General features: G+C 36.1%; 1 protein-coding gene across 1 annotated transcript in view; it reads right to left on the reverse strand.

Moving 5' to 3' along the window:
• Positions 1 to 2,128: 2,128 nt before the first annotated feature.
• POLN (DNA polymerase nu) overlaps positions 2,129 to 12,006 on the reverse strand; it is a 108,386-nt gene continuing 98,508 nt past the window's right edge. Inside the window, exons 23-24 of the mRNA XM_074904394.1 lie at positions 6,164 to 6,225; positions 2,129 to 3,285 (exon numbers count right to left, since the gene is read on the reverse strand). Coding sequence (XP_074760495.1) covers positions 3,217 to 3,285; positions 6,164 to 6,225 — 131 coding nt within the window. The 3' untranslated portion in view covers positions 2,129 to 3,216. The remainder of the gene's footprint in view (positions 3,286 to 6,163; positions 6,226 to 12,006) is intronic.

A 12,006-nucleotide genomic window follows, 5' to 3' on the forward strand; every position in this document is an offset into this window, starting at 1 on the left:
TCTCCCACACTCATTGATCAGTACTTTAGTAGGGTTCTGTAGTTTTGTTTCTTGCTCTCCCAGTATCTCTTCATAGGTTGTGAGAAAAAGGGAATAATTTTAGAGATCAAATGGAGATTTTTAAGAATTAAAAAGGGCTCTTATGATTGCTCCTACTCCAACATACCCATGTTCTACAGTCCCTTTCACAAACAACCAAAATAACCCGAAAAGGTGGTTATTTATTATAATAAGAGTCTTGAGTTCTCCAGTGTGAAATTATTGTCCCACCCAAAAGGAATTCCTGGCAGTCATCAAATACAGAATATTTTCACCTGTATTTATTTGGGAGGAAACCTGTGGTCAGGACTGGCCTTGACTTCCTATAATGGCTCTTTAGATTCAAGCATACTGCAGGGTAGCTTGCCTAGGGTTTGGAAAAACTGCACTGCCTTGATTTTATAGTTGTACATAAAACAGCACACAGTGTGGTAAAACTGATGCCTTGTCCAGAGGACCTTGTTGGGAAATGAATTGCAAACACTACCCTATTTCAAGCAGCTTGTTCAAGGAAAACACTGCCATGCTAAAGAGATATATACTTCTGCAATTCTGTAATTTGAAAAATACAACTGTTTCTAAAACCTGTATTGCCATACAGGATGGAAGACAGTGGGAATGGATTGCAAAGTTAAAAAAAAAAAGTCCCGAAGATTCAGCACTCTTCTCAATATCTGTGATCATGTGAGTTAAAAACTGAGGAACTTTGAAGTCAAAGCACTTCAGCGAGGTCTGAGAAATCTAGTAATCCACAAGATCTATACCTTAACACAGTAGTACAGGGTAGATAGTGAAGACTAGACACTCACCTGGCTATCCAAGGTGAACAGAACCAAACAACTGGAGAACACGACCCAGTATTTGTAATTCATAGTAGAGCAGACGCTGTACATCAAAGAGTTCTGGTCTCCACCTAGCTAAGACACAAATCCATATATGATAATTCACTCACAGGCTGCAATTAGAAGAAAACACGGTTTCTTTACTGGAGAATCTGGAGCACTGGAAAGATATCCTGAGTTCATCATATGCATCCTGTAAGTTCTGGGGACACAAACTGCACCAAGTCCTGAGGTCTTGGTCATCAACAATCCTCAAAGATTATGCCAGTTTGCCTTTTGCCCTCACCCAGTGAATGCAGAATGACCCCTCAGACATGTGTGATAAAGCAGTGCCCTTATTGCTTGCTTCTCTTCCTTTTGTTAGCTGACTCTTTGGAAATTTAAAACTAAGAAGAAAAGTTGTAAAAGCAGAAGGGGCAAACCTGGTATCCACAGGCATTCCCAGTCCCTCTCTGTGACACAATGAGAACAAAATATTAACTCTGACCACTGTATGACAACCTATACAAAGTGCACACGCCTAGGGAACTGTGACTGACAGTCTTTTGTGAAAGGCTGTGTTTGAAAATTTGTTCTGTATGGTGACCTCTGCATTTCTGTAGCTTCATATTTGAACAGATGCCAATTCACAGGACAGGATCAAGCTTCTTTATGTTCTTAAGTGTGTGTGGGGGGTTTGTTAGGCTGAAGGGTATACCTAGTATTGTTCAGGTCTTGAAAAAGTACACTACTTATCTAGCTTAAAAGTATGCATCCTAAGAAACATACACAAGGTGGAAATCAGCTGGGAAATGTACAAAAAATGTTGACAACTTTAATATAGTTGTAAGGTTAGCAATGTAGCCTTAGAGAAGCAAGGCTTAATTAGTACAGGCCTCCTGAAAACAGTAGGTCTTCAAGAGGAGTGAAACAGATGAGAGAGTAGAACATTTCACACTTATTCAATGCCATTGCAAACACAGAAGGTTTGAAAATGGCAAAAAGCAGAAGAAAATTCGTGCAACCTGTTCTCTGTTGGTAAGGCAGAATCAGACTTTCTGCTCACATGACCAGACACGGTGTTACAGCAAGGCAGGCTGGATTCTCCCCCAACCAGATCTGACCCCCAATTAATATGTAGAAGGTTCTGACTTTGCTTACATGATCACTGCTAATTTTATAACTATAAGAAACAATTTTTAGAAATGACCGACTCACTTCAGCTGACAGATTATGTATGATTAATATGCAATATATTAAATGTTTAATAGTTTAATGCCTTTAAGTGCAATGAAAAATTGTTTAATGATACAAATTAAAACTGCTGCAAAATCTCTGTAACTATACACTTTAAAAATCTAAATCAATATTACTTTGATCATTTGAAGTCTGATGCTGAAAGATACTGAACATCTCTTAAAAGTTTTGTGCCTGACATCTAAATAATTAGTTGACTTTCAGAACAGTTTCATATTCCACAAGCACAGAGGCAGAATTTGACAACAAGTAATGTTATGAAACAAACTAATTTAAAGAATAAACTCTACAGAAAACCAAAATATCAATAACAAATCCAAACATTAAAGTAGAAGCCTGAATCCTAAAAAGTATAAGGCTGAATCCTAAAATTTATCTAAACAATATTTAGCATTATATCAATAATAAAACTAATAGATTGTGCAAAACTACAATACTTCCTCTAAAGTATGCTAAGGTTGCAGTCTATAAACTGAGTTTGAAATTAATTTAATTGACAACAATCTGGTTATTTTTAACGCATTTAGGCATCCAGTTTTGTTTACCTATTTTGTTCCAAAATCATAAAGTGGAGACTCTTCATTTCCAAAGAACTCTTTTTCTAAGTCTATGTAACATGACTTTTAATACGTGATACAAACCAAGCAGCTGCCTTCTACTCACAAAATATAAAATAAGCTGAACACAACAGTTAAGCACTTGCTGATGCAGTTCAAATAGTGCCAGAAGTATTTTTACACAAGCACTTCACAAAATATTTAACATTAAAGTCTAAACATCCATCTAACTCAAATATATGTCATGTTCCCAAAGGGTTAATATTGTCTTGCTTCATTTCTTACATGTAGTAATTTAGTTCTGAACAAAAGCAGCTCCCTGCTGGTTACCTTGGCTAAAGGAAACACAATGAACTGGTAAAAACCAGTTTTATCTCACTGCTGTTGCCTAGGGCTACAGACAAAATGAAGTAAAAAAATTCACATGCAGAGTATTAGGTGCTTATGAAAGATCCAGCAGCGCTGTTGCCTAGTGATTCAGTGAGGAATCAGCATAGGCCAATGAGGTGTACGGGTACTGAATAACATCCCCGATGACTGCTTTACATCTCCTGCAATTCTGTCATACACCCCCATGATTTCCCAGTGGTAAGAATCACTTTCAAGGGAACCTGTCAGAAAAAAAAGAAAAAAAATTAAACAAACAAACACATCATATATAGCAAGATTACTATTTTTGCTTTTCCCTTTGGATGTTGATACTGCTCTAGATTACACGCCTATCCAATATGAAATGTTCTTCATATCTATTAATACTTAATTATCACTACAATCTTGATTAAAATAGCTTAACAATTAAGACTAACCTTCAGTTCTGAAATTGCAAATACATGTTACTGAATTGCTAGGAATATGCTAGGGCAAAATTCATCTTATTATGCTTTTCAAAAGAGATACAGAATCGGAGTGTTTATAATCAGCAACTTTGTCAGTAATGCATAAAGGTACTAGGGGTTTTTACCATCCAGTTTTCCAATTCTGGGGCATTTTTGTTGTTGTTTTGGTTATATTTCAGTTTGTTTTGCAGTTACTGCTGCTCTGTTACACATCAGACTTTCTGACATGAAAGATGCCTCATTAGCAAAGACTGTATTTTGGAAAAGAAGCTACTTCAAAGATAAAGCATATTTTCCTCAAAGAAGAAAAATAAATCTTTCCCCATTAAGACTCTACTTTAGTGACATTTTTCCACCATATTAAAAATTAATATTCATATTAACAGAGCACATAATACATATTTAGTTGAAACAAATGTGCTGAAGGACAGCAGGAGCATTTCAGAAAAATCTTTTCATCTTTAACATCTCTAGTCCTAAAAGACATCTTCTTACTCTATAGAAGGGTAAACAGCATGAACAAAAATACAGATTTTTTTTAAAAGATCACTCGATTTCTTCTCTGAGATCAAGCTGTTGGTTCTTTATGTTTTCTATCTGGCCTCTGCCATCAATCCATTTGTGATGCTTCAGAGAAAGATGAAGTATGCATTTAGTCTACAGTGCAGTAGGAGTAGAAGTTTGTCATGACTCCTACAGTAATTTGCTCAGGAAAAGGAGACCAAAACAAGGGTAGTAAAACGTATCTTCAAATACTTCTACTGCCTATTAAAAAGTCGTAATCTTTGAAAATCCCAGAGAACTACCTAATATCCAAGATTGTGGTTTTTCTCACCTATTAAAATGTAGTTGTTGTTTAACAGAGAATTACTGTTCTCATAGGAACAACATGTTGAATCCATTTGTTAACACACTGAGATGAGTTTGTCATAGTAGACACCTTAGACAGAGGTGAAAGAAACTGTGTTCTAAGAGGGTGTGTCCCATTTTGTCCATAGGATATTAAAGCCTTCAGACAGTTAATGGTTAGTCTGAAATATATAACACTAAAACGATATTCTGCCCATGTAACTATGAACACTCTCATTAACCATGTAAACATTTGTCTTTCTTAGAAACCTATTAAAGTGCTCATATTTTATCTCATGGCAATGTCTTCCTCAGGCAAAGTATGAACAATGTTGTCTCTGACAGTTGCCAAAAGGAGTCTCCTAAAACTATCAAGGAGGATTATAGTGTTGTTATTCACTTTATATACCATCAATAATACTATATTTGATTATTTTACTGAACCTTACAGCAGCATGAGTGCCATGGGTCTAATACTGTGATTAAAAATATTTGCATGTAGTATACCTTGAAAAACAGTCTTGCTTCTTTTTTCAAGGAATTTCTAACAAAAGGAGCTAGGCAAGCACAGGTGTATACTGTAATCAACCTACAGAAATGCAGTTTATAAAGCTTGGGAGTATCAGTGCAAGAAACGTATAACCCAGTATGGCCAAAAGGTCTCCCTTGACCAAATCTGGTAAAGAGCAGTGCAAGTTCTTACAAGGGTTAAGTGAGCAGCAAGGGGGTGATTCCAGCACAGGAAGGAGAAAGCGTAATTTAGATCTCAGATACTCCTCATTATGTTCTTTCAGCTTCTGTGAGAAAGATGGGCTCCATAAGGACCCAGAAATATATAACTGCAAGACCTCCAGAGAAGGAGCTCACAAAGAGCTGAGATGCTGAAATAGACATAGAAGATCTGGAGAATGAAATGCAAGCTAGAATTTATCTAGTAGTTTTCTTTTCCAACAGTTTCCATTAGTGCAACTCTGTATGTTGTAACCACTTCTGAAATAAGCAGAATAGACTTTTTTCTGTTCCCCAATCTTGTTCAGTAATACTGCTGAATGAGTTGTCTGGCAACGCCAAGTACTCCATTCCTCAGGAAACTGGAAACCCTTGGACTGCTGCTCACTTAATAAGTTTGGGTATTCCCAGGAACTATGGTCCTTTATTAAGCAACAAAAGTTGAGCGGTAGTTAGAGTGAAGGGTGTCAATCTTGTAGAGAGAAAAATATAATTATTTTATAAAATAATTATAATTAGGTCCAATATAGATAGGTACAATAGCTGTATAGCTATCTACTCAGTTTTTACAAATGTTCAGTCAGATTACGTCCTATACTTTAAACAGTGACCAATGATTTTGTCTGCTTTATATATTAGGCATCCACACAGAAATGTTAAGAAGACCAATTTTCTAAGTGAAAATTACTGAAGAAAGATCTTTTGCAACAATTTTTCAGCAGTAATGAATGCTTGGCACATTTAGAAAGCCTATTAAAGGCACATGTTTCTCACTCTACCACACCCAACAGAAATTTCATGGCAATGAACAAAATAGATTTTGAAATTATCATACTGCATTGCTAAGACAAAGAGTAGATGACAATCACACTTTCCAAAATGGAGGTTGAGTTTCTTTCAGTTATTTTCCTTTAGAATTTTTATAGTAATTTAAAAAGCGATTACCTGCAAATATGAAAACGAAACTATTGAAGTGAAAGTCAAAATAGTTGTCTCTAGATTCTTAATATGATGATGACAACATACAAAGCTAAGTATGCCTGAGACAGTAATGGAAATTCAGAATTGTCCCTACCTTTAGTGGCACTTCCAAGGATGTGGTTTGCTGCAGGGATTCCATTGTTCTTTTCACCAGCACTGTAAGGTAAATGTGAAAACTTACAGTTTTGTATTCCATGCTAGAATTGTTATATATATTAAAAAAACCCACATGCTTCATATTCTGTTATATAACACCTGTATTTCTACATTTTAAAAAATTAACCATTTACAATGGTTTCAGATTTTTCTTTTAAGTTAAATTTTAATCTCTTGTGGAAGGTTCAATTCCTTATTTTAAGTTGAATTATTGACTTTTAGGGTGAAACTTGGAGAATTATTTAACTTATATATCCCATAAATAAAGAAGTACAGCACTAATGTATTTTATATAGAGGTACAGCATGTCTGAGTGCTGTGTTTCTCAGCTTTCAAGTACTCTTAACTATATGCTGGTGACATTTTATATAATTTAATTTTCTTGTGCAGAAAAAAAAATCTTTAAAAAAAGCTAAGAAAAAAATACTGAACTGTCTAAAATATATTATCCTTCAAAGTAAAAAGATCAGAGCCAAATTTTAAAAAAAATCTTCCCTGTGGGATAGTGGAACTATGAAGAATCTAAACAATTAAAACTTCAGTATGATTTATGTAACTTAACAACTCATCATGTCATAACACTATGCTCACTATTACTGTGAAAATGCATCTATAATTATTCCAAATCAATCATTTGGGATCAGATTTGTCATCCTTGGTTATGCCAATTAGTGTTTTGCTTGACAAAGATTGCTGCTGCAACACCATATTGTTCTAATAAAACTCAAAGAGAGATTCAATGGATAAATGGCTTTTAAAAAAGAAGTAACTTCTGGTTAGTGAAAGTGAAATAGGAATACCAGGCAGCCCCAGTACAAAAAATATTGAGCAACCTTCAATGCTTTGACAGGATCGCTGACTAAATAATGTATGTCATCATGTGCCTCACAGAATTGAGAAATATCAGGGTACATAAGATGTGGTGATAACTGCTAGACCGAAAACCACATGATTACTTAGAAGTTTTCTTTGAAGTTACCCCTTGAGGCACATCACTGTTCTTTTGCAGCTGAGGTTAGATGCAAAGGAGCGACAAGAACTCTAAGAAGCTGCGTATGGTTGTTGCTCTGGCTGCTTCCAAAACCTTTTCTAATGATGCCAGCAATGAAGAGTAGTATGTAATGTTTTGTGTCACATCTGTGACACTGAGGCTGGCTTGATAATAATGATGAGGATAACTAGCTTCTGCCTGAACAGAAGTGGAGTGCTCAGACTGTGCTGGCTCACTCAGACTTGCGTGCTAATGAGCTGTCAGAAGATTTTCCATGAAGTCCAAATTATGCAGGAACTCAGAAGATCAGCAGCTGAAGTGCCAAGGCTGAGTGAACTGAGACATTTGTTGACACTTCTATGTACAGCTACACCTATGTATTTGCTTCATGTTAGATTTGAGGCAGTTTATGGTTCAGTGTAGGACATAGCATCATTTTTGGAGAGCAGAAACAAACATTGCAATGACAGATTGTGAAAGAGGAAGCACTGGCTTAAATAATTACCCACTTAAAATCCCGTCCAAGTCAACATGGCTATTAACAGAGGAGTGCTGGACTGCCTCTGTCCTGAGAAGCCCACTCTGAATTTCAACAAGCTGCCAGCCCCAGGAGGTCAGCAATGCAGCAGACGTTGGGGCACTCCAACCAGGTGGCATGCTTTCAGAAGGCTAAGTGCTTTGCCAGTCAGTCCCTGGGTAAACATTTCTTCCATTGGTAAGCTCCTTACCAGGCTATGACTGCACAAAGCTTTTGTGCAAGAGTAACATCTGGATTCTGCACTTCTCATGCAGAATCACTCTGCTCTCTATGTTCCACCAAAGCACTCATAAAGGGCAGACTCAACTCTGTGCAACTTAAAACTTTTTGAGCTGTTAGACAAAAAAACAGCAATAGAGCATCAGGGCAATGGGAAGAATAGGTCTTTTTGACAAAAAGAGCTCCAACGGACAAAAAAAGATGGAGTGTAAGTCAACAGCATCAATTCATGGGTTGAAAGATAGGAGTGGTATGATAAAGGGTGCTGTCTGCATATGCACTGAGTTAGACCAGTTTTTCCCTAGTTCTCCAGACCTCTGAATTTGACTAGTTCTCTCCCATGAAACTATTATCCCCAAAAGGAGATTCATGATGGCAGCAATGATTGCAACATCTTTCTCTGTTGGTTCACATAGTTTTCGCTTAAATGCATCTGGCACATTCAGAATTCTGCTGCATTCTTAACTGCTCTAAATTTTAAAAAGCACAGATTAAAGTGGCCACATCAGTGAACAAACCTAATGGTTCCTCATTCACTCTGACAACCCATTAAAAACCTCTCCATGGGTTTGCTCCATTTTCTTCATTGTTTTTTTCTGTGTCAGTTTGGCTCCCTGTTCTCTTTCTCATATCACACTGACTTTTCCATCTCTTCCCAGAGTTTAGTGAGTGGCAGAGTAAAACCATTCATTTCAAGCAATCTGAAGTTTGCTTGCACTTCAGCCTTTTGAAATCATACCTCTGCAAGTATCTGAAAGATTTGCCTACATGTACTTTACAACAGATTTTGAATGAAATAATAACTATATAATGAAAACAGAAATACCGAGAAAAATCAGCTGGGTTACCATTCCTGTTCAGTAGTCTGCTAAGACAGTAAACAGTGAAGGAAGCATTTAAACTTAACGACAGTTTTTGCGTAGAAATAAATAGGTAAACTGGCTGAATACATCTAGGCTGGAAATGTAAAGCTCTAGATTTTGGTGAGATTAAATTCTGGAACAGTCTCCCAGTGGAAGTAATTTTTCATATGGAGATGTCTATTTATAAGAGGCCTTATGGCATGGTGGCATGTAATTGCAGGAGAGGTCCCCTTTAGTCCTATGTATACAATATCTGATTCTCCCACTACTCTCTCAAATCTCCTTAAAAACTCTCTCAAGGCTCAAAATAAACAATCCAGACATAAACAACTGTATCTTCTTTACCTCATACACATTATAGAGTGTGGTCCCTAACAAAAGCGACCACAGTATTTAAATAGATCTGTCTCTACCACTTTTTTTTTTTTTTCCTAAGATTGAATTTGGAGGCATTTGGGATAATGATTATTTCTGTTCAGTCAAGAATCTAGTATATCTAGGGCACATAAATTATTAATTTTAAAACGTTCCTTTGCAGCCAGCCATATACTGCAATGGCATGTGTTAAATGCTGTCCTCCCAACCTTTGCAACTTATCTCTCAAAACACATAGTCAGCAATTACGAGATTTGTTGATTATACCCATCCTGGAATGCTTTGTATGTGCTAAGTATGTCATGCTAAAATACTATGTATGAAAAAAAAGACAGCAAAGTGAAGAGGACACAGGGAACTGAAATTTTAACATATGTTTGAACATATATGAGATTTTCTTGATACTGACCAGAATAAATATGAAAGTTTTGGGAATAGGAGCAAAGAAAAGACATGCATGCCTGCTGTGGAACAAAAGCTTATTTGTCCCTATTGAACTGAAGACATTTTTCATGCTCACTCACCTATGAAATTATGACTTCAGAAACATGTCAAAGCTGGCCAGACATATGATCTATGGAATAGGGAATTTTGCAAATTGAAAGCTATCTGGAGGCATCTTTAGTTTATGCACCAGTGTTTTTCATGTAAGGAAAAAGCAGCTCTGAGGACAGAAAATGTCACTAACTTGTGATGACCAGTTCATTCTTTTGTTCTTCTGTTACTTGAGTCCCCTTTTGAACATGTGCACATTTTTATGCAGCTGCCTTAGTACTCATTAAGTGAGAAGTTGTATCAGAATAAAATGCAATTTCACGGAATTTGTACATGAGTCAAAAATTTGTATTGGCAGATTTAAAACAAAAGACTAAGATAAAGTTGTTTAGGTAGTAATAATCTTAGTTGATCTTAATATCAAAATAAATAGGCTTGATTTATTCTGATTTTATTTCTTAGACTGGTCCTTTTTATCTTCTTACATTTAAAGTATTTCAGCTGAAATATTTTATACCTGGTAAAATATCAGAAAAATTGTTTTAAACTGTATGTTTTACATGTATCAAATGTAAGAATGGATGCAGAAATTAACTTATTTAATTCTATCAATAATGTATGATTATAAATGACTTCTAAAAAAAAACCTTCTAAAAATTACCCTAATGCACTGTGATATTGAACACAAAGTACTGGAATACACATATTTCTACAAAAATATGTTATTTCAAGTACCAAGTGCCTGTCATTTAATTATGCTTCTCACTAATGGATGCAATTAAGCAAGCATAGTGACAAGGAACAATCCACAGTAATCACCACCGGCAAAGTTCACCTTTCAAATCCAGCAGGTATATATGGAATACACATAAGAAGCCAGATCTTACAGTTGTAACGACAGGTATCCCTGTAGTTTTTGTAAAAAAAAAAAAAAATTCTTCTGCATTTCTTCACCCCAAAGTGTATTACCCCTTTTAGCAGCTATATATTCAGAGTAATCCAAGGGCAAAGAGGCATTTCAAACAGCATGGAGAGGTAGTCTCAGAAATAGTCTCCACAAAATGAAAAATTGGGTTCTGCAATTCCTGAATACTCTTCCAGAGTCCCTAGAGAGACTCACAGTTTGATTTGGGGACAGTCTGTCTACCTGATTACACAGACTTCAGAACTCAGAGATGCTGAGCTCTTTCAGATCCAAGAGCCCAGTTTTTGGCATTCCCAAAATATCATCTGCTTTTCTGCTTCCTGGGCTGCTGGAGGGCTCAGGATGAGAGGAAGCCAGGCAGGCAAACTGGCTAGAAACCAGGCAGATTATTGGTGGTAAAGCTGACAGTCTTCTGCCAAAACCAAACCAATTTCTGCCAAATGTTTTGATTTGATCTTTCCAGGCAGCCTCTGATAGAAAATGAGGATTTAAAAAAAAGCTCTTTTGCTGTCTTGTTCTTGTCCTAACCAGAGAATTGAGGCAAATAATATGCCATTATTTGTTGAAAATTACACAGTTCAAAGTAGTTGCTTTATTGTATTTCAAAGTATGTCAAAATTTGTACACTCAAAGTCTTTTGTAAATAAATTATGTTTTGCCTTGTCCATTCAGAGTGAACCGTATGCATACTATAAACCTACGGGTGATGGATTCTGAAGAAGGTATTCTTCACAGATAACATCTACAGTTACGTGCAGTATTTGGTGCGAAAGTAGGTATTAGAAAAAAAGAACACCTTATTGCTTGCCCCTTGTTTATCAAATTCAAAAGATTCAAAAACATCTGTTGGGCATAGGTTATTAGGTGCACTATAAATTGGATTTCTGTATACTGAAAAGTACGGAAAATTCTTATTGTGGCCTATGAAGTTCTAAGCAGGAATAGAGAAAGCACCAGCATTATGATTGCCTTGTGGCAATTCTCAGTCTCTACTCAGGAGAGTCTTAGAAGCAAATAGACATTTTAATGTTGTAAAACAATACAAAAGAGACAATTCCATAAGGGAAATGCTGCTGAGAAGGCTTATGTTCTGCACTATGATCTAATTGAAATAATGTTATTTACCTTTATGTTCTTCATATATAAATCTTACAAGTATTTTAAGATTTCATATCCATTTGCAAAAAAACCCAACAAACTGTCACACATATATTTGTTGTTAGTTTCCTTAGAAAGTAGATCAGAAACATGACTGGAATCAGAATGCAAACACACTGAATAATAGGCCAGTGCTTCTTGGATCACACTAAATGCAGGAGAGTAACACAGCACTGAACTGTAGTCCATTAAAGCCATCAAAGTCCACTCTCCCCTT

This window comes from Athene noctua, chromosome 4 (assembly GCF_965140245.1).
Source record: "Athene noctua chromosome 4, bAthNoc1.hap1.1, whole genome shotgun sequence".
Taxonomy (NCBI): domain Eukaryota; kingdom Metazoa; phylum Chordata; class Aves; order Strigiformes; family Strigidae; genus Athene; species Athene noctua.